The sequence below is a fragment of the Accipiter gentilis genome, chromosome 23 (assembly GCF_929443795.1).
Source record: "Accipiter gentilis chromosome 23, bAccGen1.1, whole genome shotgun sequence".
Lineage (NCBI taxonomy): Eukaryota > Metazoa > Chordata > Aves > Accipitriformes > Accipitridae > Astur > Astur gentilis.
The window spans coordinates 5,339,759-5,356,653 of record NC_064902.1 but is presented as its reverse complement, the minus strand read 5'-3'; the positions used below and the strand labels follow the sequence as shown (position 1 = coordinate 5,356,653).

The 16,895-nt window shown below is 68.4% G+C and overlaps 2 protein-coding genes across 9 annotated transcripts; both read left to right on the top strand.

Moving 5' to 3' along the window:
* The first annotated feature begins 152 nt into the window (after positions 1–152).
* On the top strand, positions 153–5,344 carry MON1A (MON1 homolog A, secretory trafficking associated). 3 transcript variants are annotated; one of them, XM_049826665.1, is made up of 6 exons: positions 153–376; positions 1,390–1,531; positions 1,809–2,276; positions 2,482–3,247; positions 3,358–3,505; positions 3,951–5,344. In XM_049826665.1, the coding sequence occupies exons 2-6, from the start codon at positions 1,405–1,407 to the stop codon at positions 4,089–4,091; spliced, it is 1,650 nt and encodes a 549-aa protein (XP_049682622.1). In that variant the 5' UTR covers positions 153–376; positions 1,390–1,404; the 3' UTR covers positions 4,092–5,344. The 3 variants fall into 3 exon arrangements, with proteins under 3 accessions (XP_049682622.1, XP_049682620.1, XP_049682619.1); XM_049826663.1 differs by having other exon boundaries at positions 2,479–3,247; XM_049826662.1 differs by lacking the exon at positions 153–376 and having other exon boundaries at positions 1,384–1,531; positions 2,479–3,247.
* A 687-nt stretch (positions 5,345–6,031) lies between these two features.
* MST1R (macrophage stimulating 1 receptor) lies at positions 6,032–15,080 on the top strand. 6 transcript variants are annotated; one of them, XM_049826659.1, is made up of 21 exons: positions 6,032–6,118; positions 7,318–8,628; positions 9,845–10,033; positions 10,115–10,240; positions 10,318–10,488; positions 10,706–10,875; positions 10,980–11,157; positions 11,239–11,384; positions 11,497–11,658; positions 11,813–11,906; positions 12,013–12,240; positions 12,331–12,477; positions 12,555–12,714; positions 12,798–12,890; positions 12,967–13,191; positions 13,272–13,352; positions 13,458–13,639; positions 13,714–13,823; positions 13,927–14,092; positions 14,175–14,311; positions 14,394–15,080. In XM_049826659.1, the coding sequence occupies exons 2-21, from the start codon at positions 7,405–7,407 to the stop codon at positions 14,656–14,658; spliced, it is 4,254 nt and encodes a 1,417-aa protein (XP_049682616.1). In that variant the 5' UTR covers positions 6,032–6,118; positions 7,318–7,404; the 3' UTR covers positions 14,659–15,080. The 6 variants fall into 6 exon arrangements, with proteins under 6 accessions (XP_049682616.1, XP_049682617.1, XP_049682618.1 ...); XM_049826660.1 differs by having other exon boundaries at positions 11,493–11,654; positions 12,970–13,191; XM_049826661.1 differs by having other exon boundaries at positions 11,493–11,654; positions 14,400–15,080.
* The last annotated feature ends 1,815 nt before the right edge of the window (positions 15,081–16,895 follow it).

The window sequence follows — 16,895 nt, the reverse complement described above, 5'->3', positions numbered from 1 at the left end:
CCCGCGCGGCGGCGCCGGCGCGGCCTGCCGGGAGCTGTAGTCGCGGAGGGGCGGCGGCGGCGGCGGAGGCGAGGAGCGGGGAAGCGGGGGCTGCCTACAGCTCCCATGGTTCCGCGGGGCCGGCGGCCGACCTTGGGGCGGCGAGGCCGGGCCCGGGCAAGGCCGCGGGGGGGCGGTTCCCGCCGGGCCGGGGTGCCGCGATGCCGGGGGCACCGCGGGGGCCGGGGCCGGGGGTAGGGCGGGAGGCGGCCGCCCGCCGCCGCCGGCGTCGTCGCCCCCCCCCTCGCCCCGCCTAGGCCTTTGCCGGGGCGCTGCCGGGCTGCCCCCGCCGCGCCGCTCGCCCGGGCCTCCGGCGCTGACGGGAGGAGCCGCGAAGGTCGGTCCCTGCGCGTTGTCCTTCGGGGCTGGGGTCCTCGGGGCTGGCGCTTCCACGGGGCACGGCGGTGCTCGGGGAGCGGTGACCCTCCCCGGGGCGGAGGAGGGACCGGGACCGGGACCGGGACGGGGAGACCCTCACCCGCGGAGGGAGGGGGGGGGGGAGCTCCGGGGAAGGACAGCGGGCTGGCAGCGGTGCAGCCGGCCAGGCGAGGACGGGACCCTCATCCGCAGCCCGGCACCGTCCCGGGCTGTTGGGTTGTCGCAGGCTTTTGAGGTCGGGCTCCGGCTCCCCCAGGTGCGGCGTTACCTGCCGGGCTTGGGTCTGGGGGGCAGGAGGTGTCACGAAGCACGGAGCGAAGCCGGGGCTGGTTTCGGAAGCGCAGGGTGCTGGGCCAGCCTGCCTTCCTCCTGTTGCTTTCGCTTCTGTGCCTGCCTTCACTTTTGGGCCGGCTTCCCCTTCCCGGGTGGGGGGGAAAGTGCGGGCTGGGGGCACGGCCGGGCTGTGCGCAGGAGGGCTGACCCACCGGGCAGGGGCTTGAGAGCGCACCCTGCTCGCAGGAGGTTGGGCCATCTGAGCAGCCGTGGCCTCAGGAGGAGCGTCACCAGCCTGGTCTCATCTCAGCCACCTAATCCTGGCCAAGGAAGGCCATAAAACCCGCCCTTGGCAAACAAGAGGCCTCTGGGGTTGTTGGTGTGCGGGTCCAGCCCCATCCAGGGCCATCTCCCTTTTGCTGCCGGGACGCGGCTTTTCCAGCGCTCGGGGGAAATCGGGGCCAATCCTGGATGAAAGGTGCTGGGGCCGGGAGGCTGGAAAGAGCTGGGGCCGCGGGAGGGAGGAAATCCTGCTGGATTAGAGCGGCTTTCCTGACGTCTCACCAGGGCTCGGTGGTGCTTGCTGAGCCAGCAGGATTGAGACAACGATGCTGGCATGGCCCCGCTCGAGAGCGGAGCGTTTCGGGACCCATTTTGCAGGTGAAGGAACAGAGGGGTGACATTGTGGGTCACATGCAGGTCCTGCCCCGAGGAATGGCTGCAGATGTCCACAAGAAGAAAGGCTGGGAAGTGCCCAACGGGTCCCTGGCGCCGGGAGATGGGCAGCATGCGGAGCGATCTGAGAGCCCCACGCCTGGGCTGGCGCAGGGGACGGAGCCAGGTACGGGGGCAGAGCTCACCGCAGGGGTAAGCGGGGGGCGGGGGGAGGGAAGCAGCTCCTCATCGTGCAGGCTGGGCTCTTTGCACCCCGCGGGCAGGGGGAGATGGGCCCTCTGGCTGCTCCCCACCAGCAGGACCCACACCCCTGGGTGCCACGGAATGGGGAGAGAAGGGCAGGTCCCTCCCTGCAAAGCCCTGTCCCTTTTGCACCTTCCGTCCACCCGCTGCCTCAGTATGGGGGACAGGCAGACGGACACTGCACGGCCCATTGTTCGCAGGGGCGGGCCAGGAGGGAGCCATGTTCGTGCACACCCGCTCCTATGAGGACCTGACGAGTCCCGAGGACGGGGCGGCCGCGGCACGGAGCCCGGAGGAGAGGCGGGGGGAGCCAGCCGAGCCAACTAGCATGGAGCAGATCAGCAAGGACTTCAGCGAGCTGAGCACGCAGCTCACGGGCATGGCCCTCGACCTGGAAGAGGAGATGAGGCAAAGCAAGGAGGGGAAGCTGGAGCCATCCCCGCAGACCACCCGCCGCGACTCGGTGCTGTCGGGCAAGGAGGAGGAGGATGTGACCATGGACGCCTGGCGCATGCACCGGAAGCACGTCTTTGTGCTGAGCGAGGCGGGCAAGCCCGTGTACTCCCGCTATGGCTCCGAGGAGGCCCTCTCCAGCACCATGGGCGTCATGATGGCCCTGGTGTCCTTCCTGGAGGCTGAGAAAAACGCCATCCGGTCCATCCATGCAGGTACCGCCCTGGGGGGGAGTGGGACAGGGTGGGTGTCATGGCCTGCCCAGTGCCGTGCCCCTGCCACCGTGGGCCACGTTAGCTGTCCCCAGGGGCAGATTGGTTGCTGGGGGGAGGCTGCAGCCTGGCTCCCCCTTGCAGCCCCAGGGAACCAGGCTTTTACGAGTCTGTCCCCGGCCCCCCCGGGGAACTCCCTCCCAAGCAGATGGCTACAAGGTGGTCTTTGTGCGGAGGAGCCCGCTGGTGCTGGTGGCAGTGGCGCGGACCCGGCAGTCGGAGCAGGAGATTGCCCACGAGCTGCTCTACATCTACTACCAGATCCTGAGCCTGCTCACCTGGACCCAGCTCAACCACATCTTCCAGCAGAAGCAGAACTACGACCTGCGCAGGCTCCTGGCCGGCTCTGAGCGCATCACTGACAACCTGCTGGACCTCATGGCCCACGACCCCAGCTTCCTCATGGGCGCCGTGCGCTGCCTGCCCCTGGCCGCCAGTGTCCGGGACGCTGTCAGCACCAGCCTCCAGCAGGCCAAGGCCAAGAGCCTGGTCTTCTCCATTCTTCTGTCAGGGAACCAGCTGGTGTCTCTCGTGAGGAAGAAGGATCAGTTCCTCCACCCCATTGACCTCCATCTGCTCTTCAACCTCATCAGCTCTTCTTCCTCCTTTCGGGAGGGCGAAGCCTGGACTCCTATTTGTCTCCCAAAGTTCAACTCCAGCGGCTTCTTCCATGCCCACATCTCCTACCTGGAGCAGGAGATGGACCTGTGCCTCCTGCTGGTCTCTACCGACCGCGAGGACTTCTTCACCGTCTCTGACTGTAAGCGGCGCTTCCAGGAGCGTCTGCGGCGGCGGGGGGTGCACCACGCTCTGCAGGAGGCCCTGCGCACCCCCTTTTACAGCGTCGCCCAGGTGGGCATCCCTGACCTCCGACACTTCATCTACAAGTCCAAGAGCTCCGGGCTCTTCACCAGGTGAGGCCCCCAGGGAACCATCAGGCCAAGGCCATGGAGTGGGGCGTGGGGCAAACCTTCTCCACGAATCCTCTTCTCCTGGGGGCTAATGGGGTGCTGTGTTCCTGCAGCCCTGAGATTGAGGCACCCTACGTGCGGGAGGAGGAGAAGGAGAGGCTCTTGGGGCTCTACCAGTACCTCCACAGCCGGGCTCACAACTCTTCACGCCCCCTGAAGAACATCTACTTCACAGGCCCCCGTGAGAACCTCCTGGCGTGGGTAAGGGCTGTCTGCAGGGTTTGGGTGAGCCCGTCTTCTCTGGTACTGCATGGTGGAGTAAGGGGGTGGTGGCACAACGCAGCACCAGCTCCATGGTCCCCTTGGTGGCCCCCAGGCCGTGCACGGTCCTTTTGTGGGTGAGCCTGCTCCCATGCGCCCCTGTGCCAGGGAGGGACGGGCAGGGATAGCAGCAGGAGCTGGTGAGCTCCAGCAGCAAGGGCTGTGCCATGCGCTGCCATGAACTCCCCAGTGCCACTGAGAAAACCCACCCTGGTGTTTGATCCTCCCACTTCTGAGAAAACTCCATTTAGGGTACCCTGCTGCCACCACATGTCCCTGCACCGGAGCCCCTGCGCCTGTTTGCGGTAGCCCGTGGAGGGAAGATGCGGTGCCAGCCCCAAGTGGGGCACAGACATGTTCCCAGCATGTGCCCTTCTTCACCCAGGTAACCAGCGCCTTCGAGCTCTACATATGCTACAGTCCCCTGGGGACCAAGGCTGGCGCCATCAGTGCTGTCAACAAGCTCATGAAGTGGATCCGCAAGGAGGAAGACCGACTCTTCATCCTCACGCCCCAGACGTACTGATAGGCATTGCCCAGGGCATGGTGCCAGCTGGGGGAGCCCCTGCTGTGCCAGGGAGCCTGTCCCCTGGGGAATCCCTGGCTGTGAGTCCAGGGGAGGGCATGGTGGGACTCCAGAGCGTGGGGAAACCCACCCATGGAACTGTCCAACCTGGGTGTTAGACATGGGGTGCACAGCTGCCAGGGGAAGGGGTGAGCAGGACTTTCTCTCATTTGCAGGCAATGCCCCCAGCTGAGGGGGCTGGCCTTCCTCTGCAGCCCCCAGCTCCATCCCTCATTGCGGGGGTCTTGGAGTGGGGCTACTGGTACCCCGGGTTGCTGGAGGAGAGCTGAGACCCTGGGACCTGCTGCCTGTGCCTGGCACCCTCCTTTCTCTGCCATCCTGCAGCTGTGCCAAGGGTGGGGGTCCCCAGGGAAGAATGTGGCAGCACTTGGAGGACCCCTGTGCTGCTGTGCCCACAGATGGTGGGTGACACCACCCAGGTGGAGGACAGGGCTGGCCTGGGGCATGCACGACTGCTCTCCCTGCCCTGGGGGAGCCAGGCCCCCCAAGTGCCAGGTAGCCCCTGGCAGTCCCGAAGCCCTGCCCTGGTAGGTTTGCCCCCTTGGTATCTGCGTGAGCCTGGACCCTTCCCACCGTGGCCTCGAGAAGGTTGTCCCTGGGGACCCTGGCAGGCAGGGTGGCGGGTCAGCCTGCCCCGGCTGGGACAGCAGGGTCCTGCCCACCTTCCCACGGGGATACAGAGCAGCCCCAGAGAGACTTGGGGTACCGGGGTGCCCATCGGGGTGCTTGTGGGCTCATGGTGCTGGCTCTGGACAGCGGACCCTAAAGGGGGAGGCTCAAGCACAGCCCCCTGGAGACCCCACACTGGCATGGGGCCCTGGTGCCCCCCCAGCCCCAAGGAGGGTCTTCCCCTTGGCGCAGGGGTATCTATCCCCCAAACCCAGCCCCTCGAGCCAGCTATGCTGAGCTTGCTGCGTGGGGGCTACCTCCTCCCCGTCCGTCCCCAGGCACTGGTGTGGGGCTGAGCACCTGTGAATGCACAGCGGGCACAGGCCGAGCCCACGTTTTGGGGCTGTCAGCCGAGCACTGGGATGGGTGTTTGAGGAGGGGCAGAGCCACCAGGGTGGCACCCACACACCGAGGGAGCCGGGAAGGACCTGACAGGGCTAGCACAGGGACTCTGCTCCTGTATTTATGCTCCTGCCAGAGTGTAATCGCTTGTCTTTTGCTCATAAACATTATCTGGACCCTAAGTCAAGTCTCGTCGTGTTCATGGGTGTCCACTTGGGGGGAGCCAAGCTGGGGGGGAAGTTTGGTCCAAGTTTGGGCATGGTGCAGTCCAACCCCAGGGACCTGCTGGGGGCCGGGAAAGCTGAGGGGGAGCAGTGCAAGGCAGCCGGGGCTGTGCTGGCAGGAGGCAGAGCCAGCCGGGGGGTGGGAGTGGCGAAAACCCTGGGACAAGCTGGCCGGGGCCAGATAATGTTGAAACTGAGCGGGAGACGGAGGAAGGAGCTGTTGGGTAAGGCCTGGGGCCAGCGTAACTGCCGGGCCTTGCACAACGTGGGGCGGGAGCCTGGGAGGGCTGAGGCTGGCCAGGTGATGAGGGCAGGGGAACCCGTTTTCGGTGTGTTCAGCCCCTCCTGGGCCCAAAGTCCCCCTGACGGTGCGAGGCAGCGCCCTGCTCCTCTGGAGGAAAAGTCTGTGTGCGCAGCTGGGGCCCCGCAGCCCTACTGCCCGAGGGCAACAGGGCACCGGGAGGACAAATCCGTGCGGTGCATCGGGATGTAAAGCACCTTCCTTCATCCCTGGGAACAGCAGCAAGTCCCGGCAGCGCTTGCAGCTCCTGCCACCTCAGGCAGCCCTTGATGAGGGGGGTGAAAAGGGACACAAGACAAAGAACGGGCACAACAGAAATAACCCCCATAGCTCTCCTCGCAAAACTGTGGCTGCCCTGGCCCTGTTTCCCAGTGGAATCCCCGGTTCTGAGCCTGCTGCGCTCCCAGGAAGGCCGCCTCGCTGGCCTGGAAGTGAGTGGCAAGCGTGGTGCCAGCACGGGCGGCTTCGGGGAAGCCGCGATTTCACGTGTCGGGGTGTCGACACGGGTGGCCCTGGGGCCGGGGGCTGCGACAGAGGGGCCAAAGGGTGCCGACGTGTCCGGACCCCACACGCGCCCTGGGATGCCGGCAGCCGCCTCTCGGCCCTGGGGACCCTCCGACGGCCACCCGGTTGGCGCTGGCCCACCAAGGCATCGCGCCGTGTCCCGACCGGGGGCCTCCGCCTCTCCCCCGTGTCCCTTTTGGGCACCGTGCCCACCCGAGCTCGTCCCCCCGGGGTGCCCAGCGGACCCTCCGGGAACCTCGGCACCGTATGCTTCCCCCGGGCTCCCGGTTCCCCCGGGTACCCCCGTCCCCCCCCGGGCTGCGTGTACCGGTGCCGGCCCTCGGGGAGCCCCGCACGGCCCGGGGGCAGGGCCCTGGCCCGCCCCGGCCCGCCCCGGCCCGCCTCGCCTCCTCCGGCACGGCCCCGCTCCGCTCCGTTCCGGCACGGCACGGCACGGCACGGCACGGCACGGCAGCGCCCAGGTGAGGCCCCCACCGCCCGGCACGGCTCGGCACCGGACCGGACGGGACGCGGCAGTCCCGGACAGCCGGACCCCACGGGGATCCCGGCTGGGAACCGCTCCCGGCCCCGGTGAGCTGGAGCGGGGACGGGGAGGGGACGGGACGGGACGGGACGAATGACACGACCCCGGGGGTTACGTCGGGGTCCCTGTCCCTGGGGGCTGGCAGGGGACTTGTCCCAGTCCCGCGGGGATCCCCCGTCCCCCCGTTGCTGTCCCGGGGGCTGGCAGGGGTCCCCATCCCCGGCCCCAGGGAGCCCTCGGGGTCCTTGTTCCCGGGGGAGGGGGGGGGGGCTGGCAGGGTCCCCATTCCAGTCCCCAGGAGGGGGGTCCTGCAGGGCAGGGATGCCTCCGGGGGACAGGTAAGGGTCTGGGAGGTGGCAGCGGGCAGGATTTGTCCCTCCCTGCCGCAGGCAGTTTGGCTTCATCTCCTGCTTGCGGTATTTGGGAAGAGGTTTGGTGGGGCCGAATCCTTCCCCGCTAGCTCCTGTCATCGGCTGGCCCCAGGGGACCCCGGCACCCCCTGCCCCACACACAGCTGCGGCAGTGCCCAAAGGTCCTCACCTGACTACGGCAGGTAAAACCCTTTCTCCTTTCATTTCGCAGATGCAATGGTGACCTGTCCTCCACGTGTCCCGACCCCGCTCGGTGCTGAGCACCATCGATAACCCCGCACCGGCGGCACCGTGCAGCATGGGGCTGTCATGCCGCGTGTGCCTCTTGCTGGCGCTCGCCCTGGCCCCGCTGGGTGCCGACACCTGGCAGTGCCCCCGCATCCCTTACAGCTCCACCAGGAACTTCTCCGTCCCCTACACACTGCCTGGCCTCGACGCCGGCAGCCCCGTGCAGAATGTCGCCGTCTTCGCCGACGCCGCCGGGCCGGCCGCCGTCTTCGTGGCCATCCGCAACCGCATCCTGCTGGCCAGCCCCGAGCTGCGCCTCCTCTCCATCCTCGTCACCGGCCCGGTGGGCAGCGCTGAGTGTGAGATCTGCCGCCTGTGCCCGGCTGCCGCGGACGGCCCCGAGGACACGGACAACGTCCTGCTGATGCTGGACCCGCTGGAGCCATGGCTGTACAGCTGCGGCACAGCGCGGCACGGGCTGTGCTACCAGCACCAGCTGGAGGTGCGGGACGGCAAGGTGGCCATCACGAGCACGCACTGCCTGTACTCGGCCACGGGCAACAGCCCTGCGTCCTGCCCCGACTGCGTGGCCAGCCCCCTGGGGACAAGTGCCACCGTGGTGGCCACCTCCTACGCTTCTTTCTTCTACCTCGGCTCCACCATCAACAGCAGCGTGGCGGCACGGTACAGCCCGCAGTCGGTGTCCATCCGCAGGCTGAAGGGCACCTTGGACGGCTTTTCGGACGACTTCCAGTGGCTGACGGTGCTGCCGCAATACCGGGACAACTACACCATCCACTACGTGCACTCCTTCACCGACGGGGACCACGTCTACTTCCTCATGGTGCAGCCGGAGCGGCCGGGCTCGGCAGCGTACCACACGCGCCTGGCACGGCTCAGCACCCACGAGCGCGACCTCCGCCGCTACCGTGAGCTCGTCCTCGACTGCCGCTTCGAGTCCAAGCGGCGGCGGCGGCGGCGACACGGCGGCGAGGAGGACGCCGAACGGGATGTAGCTTACAACGTGCTGCAGGCAGCCCACGCCGCCCGCCCCGGCGCCCGCCTGGCCCGCGACCTCGGCATCAATGACACCGACACGGTGCTCTTTGGTGCCTTTGCCGAGAGCCGGCTGGAGAGCCGGGTGCCGCGGGAGGACTCGGCCGTCTGCGCCTTCCCCCTCCGCCTCCTCAACCAGGCCATAGAGGAGGGCATGGAGAAGTGCTGCGGCACCGGGCACCAGCCGCTGCTGCGGGGGCTCAGCTTCTTCCAACCGGTGGAGTACTGCCCGCACAACGTGAGTCCTCCGCCCCGTGCCGCGTCTGTCCCGGTGGGCCTGGGGGTTGACTGGGATGCGGGAAGGTCGATCCAGAATGCCGGGAAGCGCTGGTAAAGCGGGGTGGACCGGGAGGGGGGGGAGAGCGGCGTCGCCCAGGTGTGAGTCAGCCCCGCCAGCCGCCCGCTGCCTATCGCAGGGCCCGCCGTGTTTCGCCAACCCTGGCCGCACCGAGGAGGCAGGGTGCTGGCATGGATCCGGTTGTGCGCCCCACCCCGCGCACCCCATGCACGCCCGCGCCGGGTGCTGCAGACACATGTCCCAGCACATGGGCACACCGCTGCTTGCCGTGCATCGGGCTAAAAGTCCCTCTCCTCGGCGTGGCTTCCCCGGGGAACGCCGGCTCCGGCCCCGCGGTGGCTGTCCCCGGCGCTGGGTCGTTGACGGCCACCCTCTCTGGGGAGACTGGGAAGCCACAGGGCCTCGGTGCTTCCCGGGCCAGGGTGCATTGGGTGCCCAGCCACTCCTGCCTTGCCCCCCCCGGGCCCCGGGGCCACCGCCTTCTCTGGGCAAATAAACCGCGGGCGGAAGCGCAATTAGTCACCGGGGTTTCTTGTCTGCCACAGCCGTGGGGCAGGAACACCGTGTCCCAGGGACAAGCTCCAGCATGGGCGGGATGGGCGGGCACCCCAGCAGGCCCCCCTCTGCAGGCAGGGGCCCAGCAAGCACCCGTGACACGAGTTTTGGAGTTCTCAGCCAGGCGCGGGGCAAGGTGCAGCCAAATCCCTTCCTCTTCCTGTGCGCGGAGCAGACGGCTCACTGCCGCTGACTCACGCCACTGGCAGGGCGAGCTGGGGGGCGATCCCTGGCCCCGTGCATCGGTGGGGGGCCAGTGGGGACCCCCTGGCGCCTGGGGTCCCCCTTCATCTTCAGCCCCCCACTGAGCCCTGGGGACACGGAGGGCTGGTTTTGGGGTGCTCGCCGAGAGGTGCCGGCACGGATAACCACATCCAGATGGGGTGGGAGGGGAGGGCAGGATCTGACGCCGTGCGGGGGCTGCGGGAGGGGCTGCGGATGTGTTCTTTCCCCAAAAATTTTCCCAGCCTGGAAGGGAGCTTAGGCAATCGGGTGCTCCCCAGAGTATTTTGTGGCTGGAGCTGGTGCCCACCCACGAGGGTATGGGGGGATCGAGGTGCTGGGGCTGGCTTCAAGGCACCCACCCCACCCTTGGCCGCAGGTGAACCTCTCGGCACCAGTGGCCAACACCAGCTGTTGGGACCAGCCCACCCTCGTCCCCGCTGCCTCCCATAAGGTGGACCTGTTCAACGGGCACCTGGCCGGCGTCCTCCTCACCTCCATCTTCGTCACCGCCCTGGGGGATGTCACCGTGGCCCACCTGGGCACAGCGGAGGGACGCATCTTCCAGGTGGGATGGGGGGTCGGGCGGTGTGGGGTGCTCCCAGCGGCACGTGGTGTGTGCTTAGCCCCTTGCTCTGCCCCGCTGCAGATGGTGCTCCAGCGCTCCAGCTCCTACCTCCTCACCTTGGCCAACTTCTCCCTGGGGGAGCCAGCGCCGGTGCGGGGTGCCATGGGGCTGCAGAGCCACTCGCTGTTCTTCGCTGCTGGCACCAAGGTGAGCGGGGGTCCTGGGGGGTCCGGAGCGGGTGCTGAGCCCCACGTGCCCCACTCGCCTCCGCTCTCTGTCCCCAGGTGTGGCGCCTGAACGTCACCGGTCCTGGCTGCCGCCACTTCTCCACGTGCCAGCGCTGCCTGCGAGCTGAGCGCTTCATGGGCTGCGGCTGGTGCGGGGATGGGTGCACGCGCCGCCACGAGTGCGCCGGCCCCTGGGTCCAGGACAGCTGCCCACCCGTCCTCACCGACGTAGGTCTGCGCCGCCGTCTCCCCCGCTCCCCGCATCTCCCAAGCACTCAGATGGGGAGGGAGGTGGCAAATGGGGTGGCACTTGGTGGGACCTTTGCTTTGTCCAGAGACCCCCTCCCCAGGATGGGCGTCGTGCCCCCCGGCAAAGGGGCTTTCCGGACCCACAACTGTCACCGGGCTTTTGGGGCTCAGGGTGACACAGGTGCCTCTCCCTCAGTTCCACCCCCGGAGTGCCCCGCTGCGGGGCCGGACGCGGGTGACGCTCTGCGGCATGACATTCCGCTCCCACTCGGACCTCTACCCCCGCCACAGCCCCCCCGGTGCTTACCGGGTGACGGTGGGCCAGCGAGGCTGCACCGTGCTGCCGGAGGAGAGCAAGAGCCACAGGTGCGCAGCAGTGCCAGAGACGGGGGGAAACAGCAGCAGAGACGGGTCTGGGGCTGCCCCCCCCCCCCCCAGCCTGGGGCTGACCCCCCATCATCGCCCCACAGACCCCTGCCCACCTCCCGCCGCAAGGCCTTTGTGGACGTGCTGGTGTGTGAGCTGGAACCGGGGGGCCCGACAGCAGCGGGGGGCCCGGCTGATGTGGTGCTGACCGTGGAGGAACCCACCGGACCCTCCAGCTTCCGTGTCCACGGCTCCGCCACTCTCGGCGGCTTCGTCTTCGTGGTATGGCCCTGCGCTGGCGGTCTGGGGTTTGGGGGGGGGTTTAGCTCACCCACCCATGCCACCGACACCATCTCTGCCCAGGAGCCCCACATCAGCGCCCTGCACCCCCCGTTTGGCCCCCGGGGGGGTGGCACCCACCTCTCCCTGCGCGGCACCCACCTCTCAGCGGGGAGCAGCTGGCGGGTGATGGTCAACGGCTCCGAGTGCCCCCTGGTCGGGCAGCCCAGGTACGCCCCTGCCTTGCCCCCACTGGGCACAGCGGGGTCCCTGGCTCGGGGATGGGCACAGGGACCCCCCCCCACCGTCCCCTCCAGCCACGGCTGCCGTGTCCCCAGGCAGGGCGAGGAGGCAATTCGGTGCACGACTCCCGCCACCGGTGGCCTGGGCTCAGCCCAGGTGGCCCTGTGGATCGACGGGGAGGAGTTCCTGGCCCCTCTGCCCTTCCAGTACCGCCCCGACCCCTTCGTTTCGGCCATCGATCCCAGCTGCAGCTATGAGTGAGTGCGTGGGCTCCCTTCCCATGGGGGGGACAGCCCTGGCCTCCCCACCGCCCCGGCCAGGCTGGACGAGGTGCTGAGGTCCGCATGCACCCCGGGGACCACATGCACCCTGGGGACCACGTGGACCCTGGAGCCCTGACCCCCGCTTGCCACAGGGGCTCGATACTCACCGTCATCGGCACCCACCTGGACTCGGTGTATCGTGCCAAGATCCACTTTGAAGCCGGCGGCGTGAGGACCGAAGCCACGGTAAGCGCTGGAGCAGGAGGCCGTCACCCCGCACCCCGGCCCTACCCTGCCCTCCCCAGCGCCGGGCACGGTGCCGCGCTGGCACCCAGCTTCCCCCTGCCCGCAGGAGTGCGAGGGCCCGCGGGTGCCGGAGCGGCTGCTGTGCCAAAGCCCAGCCTTCCCCTTCGAGAGCAAGGTGGAGACGGCGCTGGGGAACCTGAGCGTGCTGCTGGACGGTGCCGCTGGCCGCCAGCTCTTCCGCCTCCGCTACTACCCCCGGCCCAAGGTCTTCCAGTGGGAGCAGGAGGGCGGGCGCCTCCGCCTCAAGCCCGGTGACGATGAGATCGAGGTGGACGTACGTGGGGCAGCGGGGTGAGCCAAGGTGGGGGGGGGGGGGGTCCCCCGCTGCCAGGACCCCCGGGCTCAGGGCGCTGTGTCTGGGCAGCAATTGGGGCTGGATGCCGTGGCCACCTGCATGAACATCACCATGACGGTGGGGGGCTTGGACTGCCACCCCAACGTGTTGAAGAATGAGGTGACGTGCCGCCTGCCCCGTGACCTGCGCCTGCCCCCCGCCGGGGCCCCCGTGGAGGTAGGCACCCCCCTGGGTGGGCGACCCCCAGCCTCGGTGTCCCCCATCCCGTCCCCACTGAGCCCCTGCTCGCCCAGATCTGCGTGAATGGTGCCTGCGAGGCGCTGGGCTGGGTGCTGCCCCCCCCCGCCTCGCTGGACCTGGCCGCCAGCCTGGCCCTGGGCACCAGCGTCACCTTCCTGGTCTGCTGCATCCTGGCCGCCGTGCTGCTCCGCTGGCGCTGGAGGAAGAGAAGGGGTGAGTGCCACGCTCGCCGGGCGCCCCGCTGACCCCTGGTTCCCCACCACGCCACCCCGCACCCACCCCGCCGCTGCCCGCAGGGACGGAGAACCTGGAGCTGCTGGTGCAGCCCGGCCGCAGCGATCCCCCCATCACCACTCAGCGGCCCGGCGTCGACTACAGGGAGGTGCTGGGTAAGTGGGTGGTCACCGGTGGGTGGTGGGGTGCTGGGTGCCTGCCCAGCCCTCACCCTGCCTCCGCCTGTCCCAGCAGTGCTGCCCGTGGCAGGCAGTCCTGGCCCAGTGGGGACCCGGGCACGCTTCGCCGGCACCGGTGCCAGCGCCGGCGTGGTGGGTGGTGGCTCCCCTGTGCCCCTGCTCAGGGCCACATCCTGCTGCCTGGAGGACCTGAGGCCGGAGCTGCTGGAGGAGGTGAAGGACATCCTCATCCCCGAGGAGCGGCTCGTCACCCACCGCCACCAGGTCATCGGCAAAGGTGACGCCGCACCCCGATTTGGCTTTGACGTCACCCGCTCGCCATGCGCGGTGCCAGCTTCATGCCACCTGTCCCCGCAGGGCACTTTGGCAGCGTCTACCACGGCACCTACACGGACCCGCTGCTGGGCGACCTCCACTGTGCCGTCAAGTCCCTGCACCGTGAGTAGCGCCCGCTCCCGCGGTGCGGTGCTGCGGCACGGTCTTACGGCGCGGTCCCACAGCACGGCCCGGCGGCGGGGCGCCCCACGGCTCGGCTCTCGGCAGGCATCACGGACGTGGAGGAGGTGGAGGAGTTCCTACGCGAGGGCATCCTCATGAAGAGCTTCCACCACCCCCAGGTGCTCTCGCTGCTGGGGGTGTGCCTGCCCCGCCACGGGCTGCCCCTCGTCGTCCTGCCCTACATGCGCCATGGGGACCTGCGCCACTTCATCCGCGCCCAGGAGCGGGTAGGGGGTACCCTTGGGGGTGGGGAATGTGTTGGGGGGCCAAGGTCACCCCGCTCACCACTCCCACCCTGCAGAGCCCCACGGTGAAGGATCTCATCGGCTTCGGGCTGCAGGTGGCCCTGGGCATGGAGTACCTGGCCCAGAAGAAGTTTGTGCATCGGGATCTGGCGGCCAGGAACTGCATGTGAGTGCGGCCGTACCCGCCGGAGCCCTGCCATGGGGTCACCCTGTGGGCATGGGGGGTGCTGCCTGGTGGCCGCCCTCCCCCGCAAAACTCTGTCCCGCAGGCTGGATGAAACACTGACGGTGAAGGTGGCCGACTTCGGGCTGGCACGGGACGTGTTCGGCAAGGAGTACTACAGCATCCAGTGTCACCGCCACGCCAAGCTGCCTGTCAAGTGGATGGCACTGGAGAGCCTCCAGACCCAAAAATTCACCACCAAGTCGGACGTGGTAGGCACAACCCCCGTCCCTGTCCCCTGACCCCTGTCCCCATCCCACCTGCCCCCCCCCATGGTGGCTCTCTGCTCGGCAGTGGTCCTTCGGGGTGCTCATGTGGGAGCTGCTGACGCGGGGGGCATCGCCGTACCCCGGGGTGGACCCCTACGACATGGCCAGCTACCTGCTGCGGGGGAGACGCCTTCCGCAGCCCTGCCACTGCCCTGACACCCTGTGAGTGGGGCTGGGGATGGGCAGGGTGGCGGGGTGGGGTGGTCCCGGGGGGCCACTGGTGCTGACGGGGGTGTCGGGGCAGGTACAGGGTGCTGCTGAGCTGCTGGGCACCGGCGCCTGAGGAGAGGCCATCCTTCACGGGGCTGGTGGGCGAGCTGGAGCGTGTCCTGGCCACGCTGGAGGGTGAGCACTATGTCAACCTGGCCGTCACCTACGTCAATCTGGAGTGTGGCCCCCCCTTCCCCCCTGCCCCCCTGGGGCAGCTGCCTGATGGCGAGGATGAGGATAACGAGGAGGAGGAGGAGGAGGAAGAGGAGGAAGAGGAGGAGGACACGTCCGTGTGCTGATGCGGTGCCCTGCACTGTGGGGGTCCTGGACCCCCATACACCACGGGCACGCTCTCCCTAGGAGGGTTGCGGTGTGCAGCCAGGTGTTACGGGACACCCTCCCTATGGGATGGGTGCTGGGAGGCAGCCGGGTCCTTTGGGGTGCTTTCCCACGGATCACACCCGGACCCCGCTGGGTGCTGCCCGGGCTTGGTCCCACGCCATGGGCTGCCTGCACTGGCTGGGTGCTGGGGCGCTCAGCCCCACGCCGGTGAGGCTGTGCCGTGGGGTCTGGGGCTCAGCCCCACAGCGGCTGGGTGCCACGGGGCCCCGGGCTCAGCCCCAGCGGGTGCCATGGGGCGGCTTGGCCCACCCAGGTGTCCCATGGGGTTTCCAGCCCCTTGGCTGCTCAAATCACTCATTAAAACCTAATTATATTTGTTCCCAGGCTGGGGCTGTGTCTTTGAGGGGGGCCATGCCCCAGGTTGGCAGCACCCCTGTACCCCTGGGGGGGGGGGGGCGGTGCTCCCCACTCCGGGTTCCCACCCCCTCGGGGCACCCACCTCGTGGGGGGCACAGGTGAGGGTGCACCCACCATTCCTGTGCCAGCCACGGGAGGGCACCTGCACACCGGTGCTGGCGTGGCCACCCTGGGCACCGTCCCCCGTGGCCCCGCTCACAGGCGATCCCAAATGGCAGCGGGTGCCAAGCCGTGGCCCTCGCCTCTGCCCCCTTACCTGGGCGGTTGGGGCCATGGTGGGGAGGTGGCATCTCGCTGGGTACGGCCCTTTCCACCCTCTTCAGCTGTGGCTAAATATAGCCCCGGTGGCTGTGCCGACGGCTCTGCCAGCCACGTGGGCTCTGCCAGCCAGGTGGGCTCGAGGCACCTGCCTGGCTGTGGGGCCAGGGTGGCTGTGGGGCGCGAGATGGTGTGGGGAGCACCACGCTTTTGGGCACGGAGTGATGGTGCCCCTGGGATCCCGCTGCCTAGGGTGTGGGTCACGGCGCCTCGGGATCACGGCATGATGAGTGCCTGGGATCACGGTGCCCACAGGATCATGATGCTCCTGGGATGATGGGTGCCTGGGCATGGGATCAGGGTGCCCTTGGGTTCACGGGTGCCTGGCCATGGGATTACAGTGTCCCGGGCACTGAGGTGCCCGTGGGACCACGGTGCCCAGGACATGCGATCACAGCGGTGGACACAGCGGTGGACACAGCGGCGGACACGGTGGCACCCAGCCCACAGTACAGCCCCGTGCTGCCTGCTTTTGGGCACCGCTACCCACCCTGCCTGCCTGCACAGGGTCCTGGCGCAGCACACTGAACCAGCTTTGGGGCTTCTGCGTGGTGACCAAGCATCATTACCAGCCTCACTTAATTGCGCCCTAATTGCCACTGCCTGTGCAGAGGATGGTGCGTCTTTTGCCCCAGGGCATGCCCAGTGGCTGGAATTGGGACTCCCCAGGAGCAGGGGAGAGCGGCTGAGCCCCCAACCAATGCCCGCTGCCAGATGAGCCGGCTTTCTCCACTCCTTTTGCTGGCAGCGGCGGCAGATGTCACATCTGTAAGGAGCTCTTCCCGATGAGGATGTCCCCTCCACTCCAATTCTGGGGCAAAAATCCCCTAGAACAAGAAACTGGAAAAGAGGAGGGGGCCCGTGATGGGCATCACCCCCTGGGTGCACGTCCAGAGCTTGGGGTGGGGGCAAGGGCAGGGTTTGGGGATGGGCAGGGGATGCTGAAACATGCCCCAGCCCCGCAGCCGTGGGCAGCTCCGCTCCCCGGTCCGTGGCCAACCACGCAGGTCCTGTAGCCAGCACCAGCTTTAAATAAAACCTCCTGGGCTGCTCATTAAGCGGCGCCGGAGCCCGGGGCCGCGTCAGCTCCCATCAGCCAAGCTGTCTGTCTCCGCCGGCACCTCGCACCTGCATGGCTCTGCTGCTACTTGCAGGAGGATATTTTTAGCGCAGCTGGGTTCCAGCATCCTGCAGTCAGGGGTTCTGCCGGAACGGTGCCTCAGTTTCCCCACGGTGGGGCCGAACTGCTCCCCTGGCCTAGGTTTTGGGGAGGCCATGCCCCCTGGCATGGGTGCCGGCCCTGCCCGCATGAGGCCAAGCAACACCATTTCGGCTACACTGCCAAGTTGCTGTGGCAACGGGAAGGCCCCAGCACCATGCGGTTATTAGGGCTGGATCAGAAACGGGAGGTCCTGGGAGATGCTGGGTGCCAGGGGTGCGGCTGGGGTGGCCGGCTGGG

Excerpts from the sequence above, each read along its gene's own strand:
- MON1A (XM_049826662.1), top strand. The coding sequence starts at position 1,384 with ATGCAGGTCCTGCCCCGAGGAATGGCTGCAGATGTCCACAAGAAGAAA. Across the intron at positions 2,277-2,478 it reads CATCCGGTCCATCCATGCAG|CAGATGGCTACAAGGTGGTC; the intron begins GTACCGCCCTGG and ends CTCCCTCCCAAG. Across the intron at positions 3,248-3,357 it reads AGCTCCGGGCTCTTCACCAG|CCCTGAGATTGAGGCACCCT; the intron begins GTGAGGCCCCCA and ends GTGTTCCTGCAG.
- MST1R (XM_049826659.1), top strand. The coding sequence starts at position 7,405 with ATGGGGCTGTCATGCCGCGTGTGCCTCTTGCTGGCGCTCGCCCTGGCC. Across the intron at positions 12,241-12,330 it reads ACGATGAGATCGAGGTGGAC|CAATTGGGGCTGGATGCCGT; the intron begins GTACGTGGGGCA and ends GTGTCTGGGCAG. Across the intron at positions 14,312-14,393 it reads TGCCACTGCCCTGACACCCT|GTACAGGGTGCTGCTGAGCT; the intron begins GTGAGTGGGGCT and ends GTGTCGGGGCAG.